At 35.3% G+C, this 21,348-nt stretch overlaps 1 protein-coding gene across 1 annotated transcript in view; it reads left to right on the top strand.

Moving 5' to 3' along the window:
- The window catches only part of si:dkey-192p21.6 (uncharacterized protein LOC565246 homolog), a 38,619-nt gene extending 17,525 nt beyond the window's left edge, over positions 1 to 21,094 (top strand). The window contains exons 11-19 of the mRNA XM_051126409.1: positions 880 to 1,040; positions 5,143 to 5,255; positions 5,450 to 5,571; positions 8,106 to 8,229; positions 8,622 to 8,708; positions 9,841 to 9,918; positions 16,037 to 16,107; positions 18,773 to 18,885; positions 19,842 to 21,094. Of these exons, the coding sequence (XP_050982366.1) occupies positions 880 to 1,040; positions 5,143 to 5,255; positions 5,450 to 5,571; positions 8,106 to 8,229; positions 8,622 to 8,708; positions 9,841 to 9,918; positions 16,037 to 16,107; positions 18,773 to 18,885; positions 19,842 to 20,023 (1,051 nt within the window). The 3' untranslated portion in view covers positions 20,024 to 21,094. The remainder of the gene's footprint in view (positions 1 to 879; positions 1,041 to 5,142; positions 5,256 to 5,449; positions 5,572 to 8,105; positions 8,230 to 8,621; positions 8,709 to 9,840; positions 9,919 to 16,036; positions 16,108 to 18,772; positions 18,886 to 19,841) is intronic.
- Positions 21,095 to 21,348: the final 254 nt, after the last annotated feature.

Genomic DNA, 21,348 nt, shown 5'->3' with positions numbered 1-21,348 from the left:
TCCAACAGTTTGGATCTGCCTTCAAGACCATTCAGATTTAAAGCTTTTCCAACCCACCACCGTTTAAATGCTTTGCCTATGCCAATTAATCTTTCTTTTCTCTGAGAGTACACATAAAGCTTGTAATGCCCAGAGACTACTTTAAAAAAGGCCTGCATGATGAAATAAATGCAGATTCCTCTATGTATAGAGACCCGGCGGCAATGCAGTAACCACTTTAAATTGTGGGTTTGGAAACGTTAACTGGAGGAAAATTGTTCATAAAAAGCCATGCATATAAAATATCCTCATTCCTTTAAAATTCATAGACTTAAACAAAATTGCAAATACAGTGGAGATCAAAATTACAGAACAATCTATAAATACTTAAGCTGTAGGTATACCACTGTTAAACAAAAATGTTTTACAAAATTTTAATAATTTTAAGACATTATTAAGAAGTACAGAAGCCATTGCTTTGAATGATTTCAGCACATCTGCTGCCGCAGAACGTCACTAGTCTCTCACACTGCGCTGCTGTGATCTTTGTCTTCTCATGTTCCACTCTCCATAGTTTGGTAACTGTAGTTTCTTAGTTTCTTAAACATAACTTTGTCACCAAGGATTTCCCAGAGAATTTCATGTAGAAATTAGAAGTTTAGATCAGGACTCTGGCCCGGCCATTTAATTTGAATGTGATGGGGGCATTGTGTTGCATGAAAATTGAAAGGAACTGCATGTTGCTGAAGGAGGTTCTGATAAACATTTGCATTCACTCTGCCATGTATAAGAGGTTGTTCTCTCATTTTGATCTCCACAAGTATCAGTAGTGATGAACAACAGTTGTGAAATGACAGAGTATGTTATGTAAAATAATACTGTTTTTAATTCTTTGGCAAGGTTTGTGTTCATCATAGGTACTTCTGTAGTGCTAGCATTCACCTCGATGCATAGGAAAGGTGTTTCACGGCTGCAGCTCCTTCGCAAGACTACGTGGCGAACCATTGTCCTGATGCTCATCGGGTTCTGCTTCATGAACTACAGCCCAAAAGATGGATATTGTGAGTAGGCTATACATATTTTTTTGGCTTTTTCTACAACAGTCATAGCTTTTTCATATAACTTAGAATTAAAGGGGATTCAGCTTTAAAGGAGAAGTCCACTTCCAGAACAAAGATTCACATATAATGTACTCACCCCATTGTCATCCAAGTTGTTCATGTCTTTCTTTCTCCAGTCGTAAAGGAATTATGTTTTTTGAGGAGAACATTTCTGCATTTTTTTTCCATATAGTGGACTTCTTTGGTGCCCCGAGTTTGAACTTCCAAAATGCTGTTTAAATGCAGCTTCAAAAAGGGTTTTATCTAGTGAAACGATCAGTTATTTTCATTTTAAAAAAGTACAATTTATATACTCTTTAATCTCAAATGCTCATCTTGTCTTGCTCTGCCTGAATTCTGTGTGTTCTGGCTCAAGACAGTTAGGGTATGTCGAAAAACTCCAATCGTTTTTTCATCCTCAACTTCAAAAATGATTTCAGAATCATCCTACATCGCTGCAGAAGTACCGACCCAGTCTATGCAAAGTGAACATGCAAAGAAGATCAAACACCCTTAAGAAAAAAAGGTAAAACAGCAATATAGGACACTTTTGAAGTTGAGGGAGAACATGAGATGGGAGTTTTTCGACATACCCTAACTGTCATGAACTGGAAAAAAACAGTTCAGGCAGAGTAAGACAAGAGCGTTTGAGATTAAAAAGTATATAAATTGTATTATTTTTATGAAAATAACAGATCATTTTGCTAGATAAGACACTTCTTTCTCGGCTGGGATCGTTTACCACCGCATTTGGGATCGTTTGAATCCGCATTTAAACTGCATTTTGGAAGTTCAAAATCGGGGCACCATATCAGTCCATTATATGGAGAAAAATCCTGAAATGTTTAACTCAAAAAACATAATTTCTTTATGACCGAAGAAAAAAAGACATGAACATCTTGGATGACAAGGGGGTGAGTACATAATCTGTAAATCTTTGTTCTGGAAGTGGACTTCTCCTTTAAAATCCTGACTTAACAAACTGCATCTGAACTGCTGGTGATGCTGTTTTGTTGTGTGTAAATGTGTGTCTTTCATATGTCATATGAGAAAGCTATATGTGTTCGTATCTACAATATATATGCAGCTTAATTTTCAATGACAATAATTTAGTTGCACTGACAGTCCACAGAAGTCAATGGTGTTTGAATTGGCATTATGCTTCTGCTTGCATTGCATTGGATTTATCATAGTACAATAGAAAACAAGAAGACTCATTACAGTTGTTGTTCTGTTCTGGCTGGCAGTGACTAATAACAGACAAAGAGTGACCTGTACCCTTTAATCTGTGCCCTTATTAAAAAAGACAGTGAACTTTTTCCTCATATTACATATTCAAGTCACCCAATCCTCATTTTGCAAATGAAGTCCATTAGCCTCTGTTAATGATGAACGAAAGAAAGCCGAAATTTCTAATCCAGGGTCTCACAGCAACACATTAGGACTGTCAGGGTTAAGCGAGGAGGGCAGGGAGAGCCGTCTGACAGGTCAGTGCAAAGCATTGCTCATACATTAGCCAAAGCAGCTTAGCTGTCTGGCAGGATGGATGTGTAACTAAGTTAACAAAAATATTGTGATACTTTCCAGTGATCCAGTGGCAATCATAATATCTGGAGCCGTTGAACAGAGGTGCACAGAGCAAAAACAAGCCTGGCGTTAATGGTCAATTATCACAGATAGGGTTTCATCATGCCAGCTGCACAGCGGATTTTATGGAACTTCATGTAATGTAATTACAGCTTTTGCCCTAAACTGCAAAATTTACTCTCTCCATATCTGATACCTCAGCCTGTGGATCAGTCAGAATGATGTTTAGAAAGCATTTCACCCCAGTATACCTGCATTCAAATGCAACAAAATGTATTACAATTCATTGAAAATCATTTGATTAAATGTTCTATTTAAACATGGCACCAGTAAAGATTTTAGCCGGTCTGTCTCTGCTTGGCCACTAAAACTATTATCATCCTTGGACCTTAATTTAAAGAATGTCAATCATATAGAAACATTAATGTTTTTTTTTTCAATGGTCCATTGCAAATCTACCAAAACAGTCCCACTTTTGAATAATAATTACCCTACCGTTTCTCCTTTCACGATGTGAGTTAAACTTAGCTTACGATGTTGATTGTAAACTAATCTTTTTGCGAAATTACTGACTGTCAATTCTTTGATTGATAAATTGCACAGCGGAAAAGAAAGCGTGTGTGTATGGGGTTTAATTGACAGATACCATTAGTCACCGAACCACTTCCTGTCTCCATGCGCAGAGGTGGAGTGTTTCCGCTTTTTATTTGATTTGTTGGATCAATGATCAGTATTATATTGTTTCTTGTGGCCCTTGGTACGTGCCACAAAGAGGTTTTCAATTAACTAATGTGCAGATTACCATCAATCTCTCGCTCTGTATCGCTCGCTCCCATCACCCTCCCCGCCAGCATGTCCTCAGATAAGCATTATTAGTCTCCGGCAGGCTAGATCACACCTCTGCAGTCCTGCAGTGAAAGACTTCTCACCTCAGCCTGGGCCTGTGTCAGCATAACCATCATTAGACTGTGTTATGAACATAAATCAGATCTTTAGTGAAAGACAATACAACACCTAGAAGTTCTCACACCTTAGATGTACAAAAATCTTATCTGAAATCTATTTTATATTCCTTGCTACTAGTTGCTATATATTCAAGTAATATACAGTAATAGTTCTTCAGTTAAATGAAATAACAACTAGATGTTTTGATTTTATGAACTGAACCAGGAAATAAATAATTATATTTTCTAATATATATATATATATATATATATATATATATATATGTATTTTTATAATGTTTTTAAAAAGATCTCATATGCTCACCAAGGGTACATTTATTTGATTTAAAACTATAGTACAAACTGTAATATTGTCAAATAGTATTACAATTTAAAAAAAGTGTTTTCTATTTTAATATACACCGCCATTCAAAAGTTTTCAGTGTTTTTTAAAGGCGTCTTTTCTGCTTATCAGAAAAGAAATCATTCTAATATGCCGATTTATTATCAATGTTGAAAACAGTTGTGCTGCTTAATATTTTTTTTGGAACCTGTGATACTTCTTTCAGGATTCTTTGATGAATAAAACGTTAAAAAGAACAGCATTTATTAAAAAATAGAAATCTTTTGTAACAATATACACTACAGTTCAAAGTTTAGGGTCATACATGTTTTCTTTCTTTCTTTCTTTCTTTGAAAGAAATTCATACTTTTATTCAGCAAGGATGTGTTAAATTGATAAAAAGTGATATTAAATACTTATATTGTTAGAAAAGATTTCTATTTTGAATAAATGGTGTTCTTTTTATTAATTAAAAAATCCTGAAAGAAGTATCACAGTTTCCAAAAAATATTAAGCAGCACAACTGTTGCCAAAATTGATAATAAATCAGCATATTAGAATGATTTCTGAAAGATCACGTGACACTGAAGACTGGAGTAATGGCTGATGAAAATTCGGCTTTGCATCATTCTGTATTTTTAAGTATATTTAAGTATATTTTTTTCTTCTGTGTTTTTGATCAAATAAATGGAACTTTGATGAGCATTAGAGACTTCTTTAAAAAACATTAAAAATCTTACTGATCCCAAACTTTTGAATGACAATTAATTTGGTTGTATAGTTATATCAAAAAATCAGTTTAGGTAGTTTCTAATTTCTAACTGTAAAAGTATGTTTAAAAAGTATAAGAATGATATGTATTACTGTATATACAAATATTATATGTATTTTCAGATCAATTATGCAATGACAAAAAATAGCTGCTCTAAAAGCATTACTATAAGAAATTCATTTTAAATCTTGTAAATTCCTGACAATATTTTACAGTAATGTATTTAAAGAAAGATTTAAAATCTACAGGAAAAGCACCAGTACAGCTAAAGGCACAAAAGCCCTCCACTGACTTGCGTGCTGACTACTATTAAATGCAACCTTATTAATAATACATTATATGTGAGTGTGTTTTTCCATCAATAGTCTGTAACAGTAATCGTATGTTTATATTTGTGTGTGTGCATAAATGTGTTAGTATCCTGGTCCTGGCTACGGATACCCGGAGTGCTTCAGCGTTTGGGTTTCACCTATTTTGTCCTCGCAATGATGCAGACTTTCTCTCCCCACAGAGACATCCCCTTGAGGATTGTGAGTTAAACTCTATGGCTCACGTTTCTCTCAGATCAGACATCTGTGCAGGAAGACACTTGTTCTGAAATAATGATTAATTGCTAGAGGTTACAGTAAGATGATGTCAATATATGGCAAATCAGTTGTTAAAATTAGCCTACTGCTGTTGAGTTGATTGCTAACTCTGTCTGATTTCTGCATGTTCCCTTCAGCATTACTGGTGGACCCTCATTCAAGATTTGGTTTTATACTGGCCAGAGTGGATCTTCATTGTGTTGCTGGAGACCATCTGGTTGTGTCTCACTTTCTATCTGCCTGTTCCAAACTGCCCCACGTGAGTTCATATTAGCGTCAAGCTTTGACCATACACATTTGTGCAGAAGATTAACTATCACACTCAACAATACAAACACAATAATATAGAATATAAATCCTGTGCATTCAATAATTAATGTGTAATGTGTCTGTCAAGCCTGATTTAACTGCAGTTCATCCCTTTATTAACATAATAATAATGTCATTCATACATCAAGCTAATTCCTTGGGTGACATATATGTTGGCATTATTACACAAGCGCACCGCTGAGGATATATGCGGGACGGCGGTAATGTTGTACATTTACATCATGAATGCGCATATATATGCATTGCAGCATGGTCATTTGTGTGGTGTTGTGTTTGTGAGTCGGTGAACGCGCGAGGGTGCGTGCCGAACAAGCCCGTGTTGCGCGGCTCTTATGAGATCTGTGATTTATGAGTGTTTGGCGGCCGCTTCAGAGGGGATAATTAGCCAATCTCAGTCTGTCATGTGCACTAAAAGGAGGCAGGGAGAAAGGATTCATCTTCCTTTCTCTGCCTCTCTCCCTTTTTCTCCTCATATCCACTCAACCTTCCATTTACGTCCTCCTTCTCCTCTCCTTCAAGATTTTTTTTAATGTGTCTGGCCCATCATGACATTGATGATCACATGCAGAGCGCTGATAACTCTGCTTGAATGAAAAACATTTTGACCTCACAGTTATTGTCCTTGTGTTGCAACACAATGCAGCTTTGAATTTTGCTACCACCAAACACACTTCCTTCTAAATAATTAAACCAGAGGCTTTTCAATAAATGTTTTTCTTGGCACCGTCGCCTTTGGCTGTTTCTTTGCAAAGCTTTTTTGGAACAATATGTGCAGTGAACAGCGCTATAAAAATAAACTGAATAATGAATTGTTATATTAATATATTCATTTAAATGACAAGGAACTCATACATTACCATTTAAAAGTTTGGAGTGGGTAAAAAGAAATTGAAAGAAGTGAATTTTATTCAGGAAGGATGCATTAAATTGATTAACGGTGACATTAAGACTTTTACATTGTTACAAGAAAAAGTTCAAGAGAAGTTCACTTCCAGAATAAAAAATTCCTGATAATTTACTCACCCCTTGTGTCATCCAAGATGCTAAAGTTGTTCTTTCTTCAGATGCAAAGAAATTAAGGCTTTTGAGGATTTTCAGGATTTTTCTCCATATAGTGAACTTTAGTGGTGGTCAGTGGGTTGAAAGTCCAAATTGCAGTTTCAATGCAGCTTCAAAGGACTCTACATGATACCAACCGAGGAATAAGGGTCTAAATTATCTTCATTTTCTTAAAAATTGCTATACTTTTAACCACAAATGCTCATCTTGCACTAGCTCTGCGATGCACACCCGTGACTTCACACATTACAAAATCGTGTTTGAAAAGTCACGCGTGGTTAATTTTTCGTCTGTGTACTCCAATTTAAAAAGGTAGGGTAGGGTGAAAAACTCCATCTTTTTATTTTATCCAACTTCAGAATCATCCAACATCATTGTTTTACCTTTTTTTGTTACTGGGTCGGTACTTCCGCCTACATCACTTTTGTATGATTACGTAATACGTAAGGTCGAGCTAGTGCAAAATGAGCATTTGTGGATAGAAATTCGTATTTTTCTTAGAAAATGACTGATTGTTTTGCTAGATAAGACCCTTATTTCTTGGCTGGGATCGTTTAGAGCCCTTTGAAGCTGCATTAAAACTGCAGTTTGGACTTTCAAACCATTGGGCACCATTAAAGTCCACTATATGGAGAAAAATCCTGGAATGTTTTTCCTCAAAAACCTTAAGTTCTTTTCGACTGAAGAAAGAAAAATACAAACATCTTGGATGACATGGGGGTGAGTAAATTATTAGGAAATTCTGGAAGTCAACTTCTCTATTAAAGAATCTTGAACAAATGCGACCCTTGGACCACAATACCAGCCCTTAGCAGCAATTGCCAAAAATACATTGTATGGGTCAAAATTATTTTTCTTTTATGCCAAAATCATTAGTATATTAAGTAAAGATCATGTTTTGTGGATATATTTTGTACATTTCCTACCATAAATATGTCAGAAAATGAATTTTTTGATTAGTAATATGCTTTTCTGAGAACTTCATTTGGACAACTGGTGATTTTCTCAATATTTTGATTTTTTTTGTACCCTCAGATTCCTGATTTTCAAATAGTTGCATCTCAACCAAGTATTGTCCTATCTTAACAAACCATACATCAATGGAAAGCATATTTATTCAGCATTCAGATGATGTATAACTCTCAGTTTCAAAAAATTGACCCTTATGACTGTTTTTTTGGTCCAGGGTCACAAATGTATCATGGTTTCCACAAAATTATTGAGCATCACAACAGTTATTAAGATTGATAATTATTAGAAATGTTTCTTGATCTTAATATCAGCATATTAGAATGATTTCTGAAGGATCATGTGACACTGAAAAAAATTGTAATAATATTTCACATTATTACCATTTCCATTTTTACTGTATTTTTTATTTTAAAATTTAATTTTTTCTGCTAGTGGTTATTTAGGAGCTGGTGGTATTGGAGATGATGGTTTATACCCCAACTGCACAGGAGGAGCAGCCGCATATATAGACAGATGGTTATTTGGGGACAAAATCTTCTGGCATCCAACATGCAAGGTGAAAATTATTTACGATCACCTTTAACCAGTTCCGAGCATTACAAATCGGACACTGAAATCTTAATTCTGACTGAACAGTTGACTTTATTATGTATAATAAGAATTTAAATTATTTGACCATTGTCTCTGGCAACCAATTTCCTGCACTGTGATATTATTGTGTCTCTTGTATCACTCCATGGTTTTGCAAATCAATATGTCCATTTATTGACTGACTTAGTGACTTGTCATGTACTAAGCTTCGTGCAGGGGATTATTTGCAATAATGGCCTATCTGATTGTACATTATCACTTGCTTAAGTGAAATCACAAGTTATATTGATTAATATAGCAGTTATATTGGTATTGCATGGATTACAATAATAAAATGTATAATTTTTGTTTCTGTAGGTCTTGTATCATACAACTGAGCCTTTCGACCCAGAGGGTGTTCTGGGAACAATTAATTCCATAGTCATGGGGTTTTTAGGCATGCAGGTAATTGAACATACAGTATTTAAGCAATATCAAATAAAACATTCCTATATTGCATGAATAATTCTTTAAACAGGAAGTTAATATTGAGTAATCTACATTTTAGGTACAGTATGCACAGATATTTTGTTGTTTTGAAAAATAGTGCAGCAAAAAATAGTTCCAGTGCAATGAAACCTACTGTAAGATAAATGGAAGAAAGAAAAAAAAAACAAATCTGCACTTTTAGAATGCATTCCAATCAAATTAAAGGGTCAGAGCTGATTTGTTACATTTATTTAAATAAATAAATAAATATGTGAAAAATAAAAATAAATAAACAAATAATCAAATTTACTTATTGCAGGACATGCATCAAAGACAACTCAACATAGCTGATCGAGAGAGCCTAAAACTAATCCAAACCCCAACATGTGACTTATCCAAACTGTGCGTTTCACAGACTATAGATCATTGACTTTTCAGCATGTTCTCTTCTTGTCTCATTGATTAATTTCACTTTTAGTTCAGCGAACAATGACAAATCAATAATATTGGACTGTATTTGCTGGCAACTCTCTTAGACAAACAGCTGTTCTGTCTCAGCGGTGCTTGCAGCTGTGGACAGATGTGTGCGTCTCTGGCAAAGGTCAAAGAAGTTTCTCACCCTTTGATGATGACAGTGCCCCGGTGACCGGTGAGAACTAGACGTGCAAACTCAGTTGCATTGCTGAAATCCCTGTGGGCGGAGGCAAAAAACAGTTAGCGCCAAGCCCGTCAATCAACATGTCTTTGAGAACACGGCAGGTGTCGGCCTCTCCGTCTGTGTCCGTCCGCTCCAGCGTCCTCGGCTGAGGCTCATTCGTCATCACCGAATTAATCAGTGAGCGCGGCCAACTTCACAGCCGTGCATGGCTGCGCGGGGAGCGTTGAAACTTGAGCTCTTTTTCAGGGCCACAACCACCGCTCACATCCTCTCTCTCTGTCCGAACATGATATTAGTACGACGTATGATAAGCATTATTGTCCTGCAGTCTATTTGCTATTAATTATTTGAGTTTACTTAGAGGATTATGACCTATTTGGCCTAAAATACAGGCATTTTTTTCTATAAAAGTATTTCATCTAATACTGGAAATAATCTTTGTCTTCACAGGCTGGAAAGATTCTTCTGTTTTATCGTAAAATGAATAAACATATCCTGGCACGATTCCTAATTTGGGCCCTCATCCTGGTACGTGCACACACACTTACATAAAAATTTTTAAAAAGCAGATTTCAACAGCAAGAACTGCACAAGCCCTGTATCTACAAATGTTATATTGCTTGTAGTTGTAGACAGTTTATGAAATAGGTAGGTGTCATATGATATGTGTATATATGCACTGAATGAATTCCAAGGCAGAGATTGCTATCGCCTCCCTCTCGGGAATGAACCGGATGGCTTGTTCAGCTCACGGATGTCTAGTGGTTTTTGAATCTGGGGTTTTACCGCTGTTATTGCATATTAATTTCCACTGGTTCTTTGGTTTAACATGCATGACAGAAAAAAAGTTTTAATTCAAATATTATTTAACATGTTTTATACCATGTTTAATAACTTGATAACAGATTGTGTTTAAACTTAATGACATTTGCTAATTTTATAAGAAATGATTATATACAAAAAAAAGTATTATTACTTCACATTAGCATTAAAAAAATTGGGGTCAGTATCATTTTTGTTTTTGAAAGAAGCATCTTATTCTCACCAAGATGTATCTATACATCTTGGTGAGAATAGGATGCTTCTTTCAAAAACAAAAATTGTACTGACACCAAACTTTTGAATGGTAATGATCACAATATTTTTTCCCCATATCAGTCGATATCGATAATTATCCCGATAAATGTAAATTTTTTATTTCTTTCAAGTTTCAAGTCAAGGCAGATTTTTGCTATAATGTGAAAGTTGTAAAAACCAGACGGTTAACTGTGGCTTCAAATTATTCTTTATAGTCAGAATATGACAAACACTACATGTCTTTTGATATATATATATTTAATATATATAATAACCTATAGCAAATCTAAACAGGTGGAGCTGGGAAGGTGGAGGGTTTCAGAGGAACTATGAAATGGAAAGCAGTAAACTCATTGGCTGCGTGTCCAACATGAACCAATCAGCTTGTAGTTTAACTCTGTGAATATTATATTTGAATATTTGCTTTAACCACCCATCAGCCTGCATCATCTAGAGTTTCATGACAGAACTTGGCATTTATTTGAAATCGAAATCTTTTATAACATTATAAATGTTTTTACTGTCACTTTTGAAAATAAGTATTTTTACACATACAGCTTTGAAATCTCTGGGACCCCAAACCTGTAAAATGTCAGTCTCAGCAGAACATAAGAGTTAAACTAAACTATGACGTCTAAACCATAGGTTGAAAAAAGTGATTCTATCTTAGATTGAGATGACAATAGTGAACGTCTGTCCGATTTGCGGGTTAAGTGCTCCATTTGGGTGGTCCCACAGACAAAAGGAGCAGAAGCTGGGCTGGGTGGGAAGTGCATAAGGATGTATGAACCACTGTCTCAGGGGAAATGGCCATGTGCTACTAGAAATGTTTTCCAGGGGCAGCACAGTTCACTTACTGATGTCCTTCCCTTGCACAAAGGCTTTTTGCACCATGTGGGGTGAACAAACCCTTTCTGCAATCCCACTCTGTATTTGTTGGTGTTTGTCAGTTTTAATGAGCATGACGAGTTAAGCAAGCTCAAGTTATATGGTGTGTTTAATCTAAACTGAATTGTGCAGTCATTTATTCAAGGTTATTAAGCGAGAATCGTGTTTCTGCGCAACGCAGCATATGTTGATCACAGGGTCTACACAGAAAAGGAGTTTGTAGGCTTCTCTTCTATGAAAGACCTTGCCTCTGTGTTTTGTTTTGGACTTCTGGAGGCAGAGCTGCTGGAATGCCCTCTCTAGAGACGACAGGTGCTGATGGAGGGGTTTTGTCTGGCAAACTCTGAACATAAAGCTGTGGATGACTGGGGCAAATGACCTGCATTTCTCAGCAATGGCTTCGCTTACGGTCATTCTTGCACGGCTGGTTATTAATATGAGAAAGAATGTTGCGGCTTAGCAAAGCTTGTATCTCATTTGCTTTTATATATTAAGGACTAAAGATTTGAATTTGGGCCATTTATATGAGTGTGCATATTTTCAACCATCCCTTTCATATGACATCTGTTTTATGAGTCCAATTCATTAAATTATGACCGACAAATGTTACCCTCAGCACCTCCAAAAAGCTGACACAATGTCCTGTTCTTACTCATAAGGTCTCTCTCTTGTGCCAAGATATATATCCTTTACTTTATTGCTTCCTAGGGAACTTTTTCAGAGAAAATAATCATTCTGTTATGCTGATTTGGTGCTCAGCAAATGTTTGTTATTATTATCTCAGTTGAATATTCTTCTATCATGACAGTTCTCAAGATTTTAGCATTGTAATGAATGAAAATGTTACTGTATTTGGTCTTGGCGAAATAGATCTGCTACGATGCTGAATTGCTGCTGCTGTTGGTTATTGCTGTTGTTGTAAATTATTGCTGCTGGTGCTGCAAAGCAAAGCAAGTACAGGAACTTACTACTGCGAGTACAAACACAAATATGGTGCCTTGAGTTTTTAAGACATACTGCTAATACACAAGTAGCATATATAATAACCCGTAGCACGTAAACAGGTGGAGCTGGGGAGGTTGAGGGTTTCAGAGGCTCTAAAAGCATGCTGCGAAATGCTCTAGTAGATGCTAACCAGCCATTTAAATGTAAAGCAGCAAGCTTATTGGCTGTGTATGCAACATGAACCAATCAGCTTGTGCCAAGTAGTTGAACGCTTTGAATATCATCAGTTTGCATTAATGACCCATCAGCCAGCACCAACTAGAGTTTCATGGCAGAACTTGACATTTGTGCGGCTTAATGTCTCTTTCATATGACATTTGTTTTATGAGCCCATTTGTTTTTACTTAAGGTATGTAAGTATTTTGATGTTAAAATTTTCAGTAAGCCATAGGTTGACTTTTTTAGAAAAGACTTTGGCACTTTCAAAACATTGCTCTGTTTGTTTGACCCACCCAGCAACAGCAACACTCATCCAGTGGTGTGAATTTAGGGCGGGGCTACCTGTTTATCCAACCAATGAGACACAGAGGGACTGTTTGAGAAACCTGTTTGAAAACAGTGATTTTAATTTGAAACATTTGCTTATTACAATAGCATATGAAGAGTTCAGATGCAAAACCAGCTAAAAGCCATCTCGGTCAAAAATGAGATAATGATAATGATGAGTGAATGCTCTCGACACATATTATATGTCCATCAAATACTTTTTCTTCAAACTCGCTTTTTTTCAAAGTTGAACTTATTTTTTCTTTAAACTTAGGTTTTTTCTTTTTAGAATGACGTGTCACGCACAAGATGCTAAAATAAAATGTGACGGACAAGTGCAATAGTCAAATGTGTCCATCAAGTGCATTTTACATAGGAAAACAATGAAAAAGTAGTGACTTTTTAGGGTCTTCATGAAATGAAGACATACTTAAAATTCCTCAATGGTCGTCTAAAACAACATCCTTTATACAAAAAAAAATAGCTTTGTTCACAGCAACCCATTTCGTTTCATGTCTCTTTAAATGATAATAAGCTACTGCTCACCCCACCCCTCTCTTATTTTTTTTTTTTTTTTGTATTCAGTGGTGCCTTACCATAAAAAACAAAACTAATCCACTGTGTCCTCAGCAGCTCTGATGTCGGGAGAAAATATAGACAGTTGGTTCAGGGCGGAAATATGCGGGACAGTCGTCAGTGGTCGTGGGCGGGGCTTGAGCAATATGACATCATACTGCTCAGAAAATCAGAACGGCTTAATAATTGAGAATGTGTAGGTTTTTTTGGGTATTAAAAATTGTAGGGTGGTTGTGTCAACACACTACTAAGACATTTATATGCCATCACCATGTAAAAGTGTATTTTGCATCCGATGTCCCCTCTAACTTTTGTATTTGTATATTATATCTGAAGGATATTCTCTTTTAGTATGTACCTCAACCACAATTCTCCACTTCTTCTCACAGTGGAGCTGTTCGAGTGTGGTTTTTGTGAACCCAGACCCACAGTACGCAGATGCCTGATCCCAGTATTTTAAATTTCATTATTCCCAAGCCCTATGACAAATCGGGCCATTATAGCTGTATGTTGAATCATATTGGCCAGCATTATGGGGCCACACTGCTCGGGGTGCTGAAATAAATGAACAGAGATCTATTTCACTTTACCTAGAGGCACAGCATGATAAAATAAACTAGCCAACAGCAAAAAATTATGCTACTGCTGTTCACACACTGCCTCTGATTGTGCAACACAAAGACGGTTTATGTATAATATAGCACTTGCATAATATTTAAATCAATTTTCCTTTTTTATTCAGATTTAGTGATAAGCGTTCACGTTTTTCGAAGATATATAGAATAACAAGTGTAGTTGTTAGGAAAGATTCCTTATTTGTACATGCTGTAAAGCATCTGTTGAAATGTTTTATTCATTTTCTCTCAACTTTTCCCTAATGCTTCATCCCTACTCTGATGTCAGTGAAAATATAGATTGTGGATTGGACCACAGAGCATGTAACTAAGGATTCAGGCGACCAACAAGACCGTTACAGGCTTCATGCTTCACGATAAACACTGCGCATCACATAGCACGAGCAAACAATCAATTATCATTGACATCTCTGGAGAGCTCTGAGGTCTGAGAATGTTTTAAGCAGCACATTTCCAACGGCCTCTTGTGCTGGTAATGTTCTCTTCACACATGTTATGCCGGTTAAACAAAAATTACCTCCCACCACATCCCCAGTCATAAAACGACGTGCGTCTAGAAGGAGGGGGGTTGTCTTGTCATCGTTTGCATGAGTCCTTTGTCAGATTGTGGGATGATTTGAAGCTGTTTGTGCTTCGCCGTCCCAATAAACAAGAACCCTGAGTTAATTAAAGTTCAACGATCACTACTCCGCAGTTTGAGATTGAAATTGAGCGATTGCCCCACATAGCAATGATTGTCCCACATCCTGCCTGCATAGCCTGGAGACTCAATCTAGAGCCAGCCAGGCTATTTCCACACCATTGATTCTGTCATCTATACAAATGATGGATATCCTCCTAACAAGCAGGTTTGGATGCTGAACTGTCTATCCTCACAAAACCACAATATTCCTTTAAATCAGCTTGTTTTAATAATGATACTCTAACGTTTTCAGATATTAGGTTTTTAAGGCAAGACACTGGAGTCAAAAACTGTTTTTCATGCGGTGGTCAATTTAGAAATTTTGGGCTATTTGGCTTTCCATAATATGTTGTTTTAGACTACTGAAAAGAAAACATAGTGTGTTTATTGCATTGTTCTCAAAATTATTTTTCTCCCATGCATTGAGCCAGATGGCCACTTAAGTAGCAGTTTTAAACACCAAACTTTACAGTTTTATTCTGTAACGTTTGGGATCAGAAGGATTTTTAAAAATTCTGCATTTATTTGATTAAAAATACTGAAAAAAACTGTAAAACTGTGAAATATTATTGCAATTTAAAATAGTGGTTTTCTGTTTTTAATATGCTTTAAAATATAATTTATTCCTGAAAATTCAGCTTTGTATCACAGAAATAAATTATATTTTGAAGTATATTAAAATCAAAAATTGTTAGTTTAAATTGCTATTAGTTTTTCTGTATTTTTGATCAAATCAATGGAAATTTGATGAGCATAGAAGGCTTTTTGGCAGTTTAAACAGTATTTTCTGATTTATAGTGATAAAAAGATCCAAAAATCCCCTCTGTAAAAACCTTTAATATGACAATAAAGTGAAACAAGCTGGCTTTATCCAATGTTCAGATTTCTATTTTGAAAATGTATGTAAATTAATTAATATTGAATTAGATAATGCCTCCTTTGCATATTTAAGCACATTTAAGAAAACTTCTAATACAGAAAATGTTCACAATTTTTAATGTAATTACAAAACTGGGTATGAGTATGGTGATATTAATTACTTAATTTTATACCTAATTACCTGAGGTGTTCATTTTTTTAAATATGTATTTCAGTGTATAAATGTAAGTTGAGAAGAGAGCTTATGCTCAAGGCATGAGGACATTTGTGTTGCGTGTGTTAGTTTGAGGGGCTTCACCTCCCGGGATTGTCAGCTAATCTACTTGATTCTTTATGGCGTTGCTGCATTTGAGTTGTCTGATAGTGCTTGCTTTACAGGTCAGCATTGATTTGAAATCTGTTTTATTCTGATCCTCAGGGAATCTCCGCAGCCATCCTTTCTAAGTGCACAAGAGACGAAGGATTTATACCTGTCAATAAAAACCTTTGGTAAGTGCTTCCTGACCCTCTAAATCCAGCTACTTCTCCATCCACAAAAGAAGGGATGAGACTCCTGCAGGCACAAATCAGAGGCTGCTAAAACACGCGTTTACTTACCTCTAACGACAGGCCGTCCTGTAAATAATCACCCCCATTGGCACAGGAGTGAGACGCGACGGGTGATACATCCACTGTCCAACTAGATCACTCTTCTTTACAGCCAAGAGAGAGTGAGCAGTTTTATTTTCCCCACCATATATCTTGCCAAACTCTGGCTTATCTCATCCGCCTGTTGTGAAATTGAGCAGGATGAGGTCAGCCTTACATCTTCAGGACGCCGCACATTAAATTATTTGTCATCTAACACCTCTGAGTAAAAAATGGCATGTAACTGAAATGTTCAGTCATACGATTGTTCATGTCTACATACAAAAAAATAAAAACACAACAACAATGACAACAAAAATACAATATAAAAAAAAATGAGTGGGGTATGGAAAAAAAAATATTAATAATTAAATTAAAAAATAATTTATATTAATAGTTTAATAAAGTAATAAAAATGATTAATTAAAAATAAATGATTAAAATAAATGTTATTATTTATATACTGTTATTATTTATATAAATTATTATTATGTTATTTTATTTATAATCATAATTATGTTATTTAAAGAGTAAACATTTATAATATATTAAATACTGTGGTAACACTTTATAATAAGGCGTCATTGTTAACAGTTAATGCATTGATTAACATGAACAAACAATGAACAATGCATTTATTACACTATTTGTTAATCTTTGTTAATGTTAGTTAATAAAAATACAGTCATTCATTGTTTGTTCATGTTAGTTCACAGTGCATTAATGTTGACAAACACAACTTGTTATTTTAATAATTCAAGTAAGTGCTGAAATTAACATTAACTGAGATTAATAAATGCTGTAGAAGTATTGTTCATTCTTAGTCCATGTTAACTAATAAAACTTATTGTGAAGTGTTATTAATATAGTATTATTTATATACTACTATAGGATTTTCAGTTTTCAGTTTAATTTAGTTTAAGTTTCAGTAATTTTATGTTTTATTATTTTATTTTATATTCAATATTTTATTTTATTATTTTTGTTTTATTAGGTGTTATATATATATATATATATTATTAATATTTTTCTTTTTAGTCATTTTAGTACTTTCACTTTAACTTACTTTTATTTCAGTTAACATAATTTTTATTTAAAGTTTTTTATGTAATATTTCAGATCATTTTACACTATCAGTCAAGTGTTTTTGGAAATTATTTCAAAGTCACTTCTACTCACCAAGCCTGCATTTATTTGATCCGAAGTACAGCAAAAACAGTAACATTTTGAAATATTTTTACTATTTAAAATAACTGTTTTCTATCTGAATTTATTTTTAAAATGTAATTTATTCCGGTGATTTCAAAGCTGAATTTTTAGCATCATTACTCCAGTTACACGATCCTTCAGAAAACAATCTAATATGATAATTTGCTGCTTAAAAAACATTAATTATTATTAATATTTTATTATTATCCTTTGATGAATAGAAAGCTCAGAAGAACAGCATTTATCTGAAATTATCATCACTTTTGATCAATGTAAAGCATTCTTGCTAAATTTATTTTTCCCAAAAAATAAATAAATACTAGTGACTCCAAGCTTTTGAATGGTATAGTGTATAATGTTACAAAAGCTTTTTATTTCTGATAAATGCTGATATTTGGATCTTTCTGTTTATCAAAGAATCCTGAAAAAAATGTACTCAACTGTTTTAAATATTGATAATAATAAAAATGTTTCTTGTACAGCAAATCAGCATATTAAAATGATTTCTGAAGGATCATATGACACTGAAGACTGGAGTAATGATGATGAAAATTTAGCTTTTTATCACAGGAATAAATTACATTTTAAAATATATTCAAACAGAAAACAGTTACTTTAAATAGCAAACATATTTTATGGTTTTAGTTTACACTAACAGCACTGTTTTGTGAATATTTAAACTGGGAAAGAAGACAAAAATACTGATTATTTTTACGTAAGTAAGTTTTTACTTTAAATCTGACCCCATCTTGCCTTTACTGTATGCACTCTGTGTCTCTGTGACCCTGCTCTACCTGTTTGAGTTCAGACATACCTGCTTGATTTTATATGGGCAGTTCATCATGCCAGCTTATTGAGCCCCAGAGTATGTCTGTCTTCATCCCTAAAAGTAATTAACTCCCAGCCAAGAGTTTTTTTTTGGCTCTACTTCAGCTGACATAAACGATGCTCTGGGATGCAGCCATTTTACATTAGATAAAATTCCATCGAGCATCCTGGCACTTAGGAACACAGAGGCACATGACTTATTGACATAGTTGTACTGAGCAGGTGCCAAGCCTTCACTTTGGATGCTTATGTTTCTTATTGGCTTACTCTAAGCACAGAAACTACTATATGTCCATCCATTATTTAGTCCCTGGTTCTGCACTGTGTTGTCCTCGCTGTTACAAGAAATGTTTGGCAAAGTTTGTCAATAGCACAATACACCTCTAAGGGTCATTTTCGCGGGCTGAAATGTCTTAAAGATATGTGTCTGCACTACATGTTTTCCATTTCTGTCTTATCAAATGGTTCACAGATCTGCTGTCTTCTTCAGGTCCCTGTCATTTGTTACCTGCATGGGCTGCATGTCCTTTGTGCTGCTGGGTGTGATGTATTTCGTTATAGACGTTAAGGAATGGTGGGGCGGCCAACCTTTCATTTATCCTGGTATGAGAATTCACTTCTTTAAGAAGTAGTTAACCCAAAAATAACAATTTGCTGGAAATGTATTCACCTTCAGACCATCCAAGATATTCATGAGTTTGTTGTTTTCCTTCAGAAATGTTGTATTGCATCACTTGCTCACAAATGGATCATCTGCGGTGAATGGGTGCCGCCATAATAAGAGTCCAGTCAGCTGATAAAAATATCACAGTTGTCCACATGTAATCCACAGTCTATCAATTAACATCTTTTGAAGTGAATTTTGCTTTCTCCAGTAAAAAAAAAGGCATATTCTCTGAATCAGGAGAGAAATATGCACAGATCGAGCACCGTCCAAAACAGTTCTAAGCAAAAAGTTGAAGTCAACGACTATCACTAAACAAAAGAAAACAGCTGTGGATCATTCAGGTTACAAAACAGTATTAAGAATCAAGTGTATGTAAACTTTTGAACAGGGTCATTTTTACAAATTCAACTATTATTTTCTCTTGTGGACTATATGTCTGTTTTATGTGAAATCTCTTATTCAGGTCAGTACTAAATAAAAAATAACATACATTTTGTATGATCCCTCTTATTTTAGTAAAACAATTAACATTTTGCAGATTCTTCAAGGTGTATGTAAACCTTTGACTTCAACTGTAGGTCAGTGGATTCTGATATGAGAGGACAACAGGGGGAACCTTATTATGGTTTATGAACTTGATGCATTGCAGTTGTGTTGATTACTTGTTGATTAGTGTGATGTTTTTATTAGCTGTTTAGACTCACATTCTCATGGCACCCATTCACTGCAGAGGATCAACTGGTGAGCAAGTGATGCATTGCTATATCTCTTCAAATCTGTTCTGATGAAGAAACATGAAGAAGAGAGTTCATTTTTAGTTGAATTATTCCTTTAAAGCATAATTTTATCAGCCAACCTAATCCAGAAATGCTCACTATGCATTTGTTTGCAGGGATGAACTCCATATTTGTCTATGTTGGACACTCTCTGCTGGGATTTTACTTTCCTTTCAGCTGGGAGATGCGTTTTCAGGACAGTCACTGGGAACAGCTTTTCCAGAATATGTGGGGTACTGCACTTTGGCTCTTCATTGCCTATCTGCTCTACCGCAAACAATTTTTTCTCAAAATCTGATGGTGCTGGTGTTTTTTTGTCTCATAAAAGTTCTTATTTTTCTCATTAGTTTATAGTATAGGCTAAAATGTATGCAAAATCATTTGATATTTATATTTTCGTGAGTGGTGAATGTCTTTCTTCATGTCTGTAACACTGAATTTGGTGTATTCCTATGTTCAATTAGTTAATAGGCATACGAACCGAGACTAGAGATCAGATTTACTGTCTTCCATGGACACCTGCAGTGTTTTATTTGATGTCAGTTGTGTTAAGACCTGAACGTAGTGATTAAATCAAATTCGCTGAAGTGGTACTTAACAAATTAGAACAAGCGATTCCACCACTTGAGGGGTAGCCATTATATATCGGTTGCCATGGTCACCCCCCCTTGGTGCTGTGAGACAGAGAGTGGGTACCATCTGCTCTTCAACTGACAGCCCTTTAATAGGGGTCAAGCTGGACGGCACACTGAGGAGTGTTTCTGGGGCCAGCACTTTTCATGCTCACACTAATGCAAAATCAGGGGAATTACACCAGCAGATCTCATGCACATACGGAAATTGCTTTGTAACACAAAAAACCCTGATGTTTTCTGTCAAGTCATATTCATGAGATAGAATAAAGTCACAGGCACTAATCTCTGGAGGCTCTGCGGCAGTGGATCTCAACTGGTTTGCATCAAGATCTTAATTTTAGTGGAAAACCAAGATTTGTTAATAGGAATATGTGGAAAATTCCCAAAAGAATTCCCCTGGTGTCTTAAAGGGATAAACCACCATAAAATTAAAATTCTGTCATCATGTTCTCGTCCTCATGCCCTTCCAAACTTGCATGACTTTGATGTATGTCCCAGACAAATGGTGTCCTGTCCTCAGGACGCTCTCTCTTCTTATGCTTATTATGATTGTTCAGTCCCCATCTTTGCTAAGAATACACTTCTGTTGCTAAGCAGATAATATTACATTTTATTGTTAGTGCTTTCCTGATCATTTACTCATCCCCATGTCATCCAAGATGTTCAATTCTGTCTATCTGTCTGTTTGTTCAATCTTCAATAGAAAAGAAATTACAGTTTTTAAGAAAAACATTCCAGGATTTTTCTCCATATAGTGGACTTCAATAGGAGGTCCAAAGTGCAGTTTCAGTGCAGCTTCAAGGGGTTCTACACGATCCCAGCTGAGGAATAAGGGTCTTATCTAGCAAAATAATCAGTTTAAAAAAAATGCTCTTCTAGCACTAGCTTGACTTTACGTATTATGTAGTCATGTTGGAAAAATCACGTATGACATACACTGTAAAAAACAATTTGTTGAGTCAACTTAAAATAATTTGTTACCCAGCTG

Source organism: Labeo rohita, chromosome 13 (genome assembly GCF_022985175.1).
Source record: "Labeo rohita strain BAU-BD-2019 chromosome 13, IGBB_LRoh.1.0, whole genome shotgun sequence".
Lineage (NCBI taxonomy): Eukaryota > Metazoa > Chordata > Actinopteri > Cypriniformes > Cyprinidae > Labeo > Labeo rohita.
Note: the sequence above shows the minus strand (reverse complement) of the source record. Positions and strands in the feature narration are given on the sequence as shown.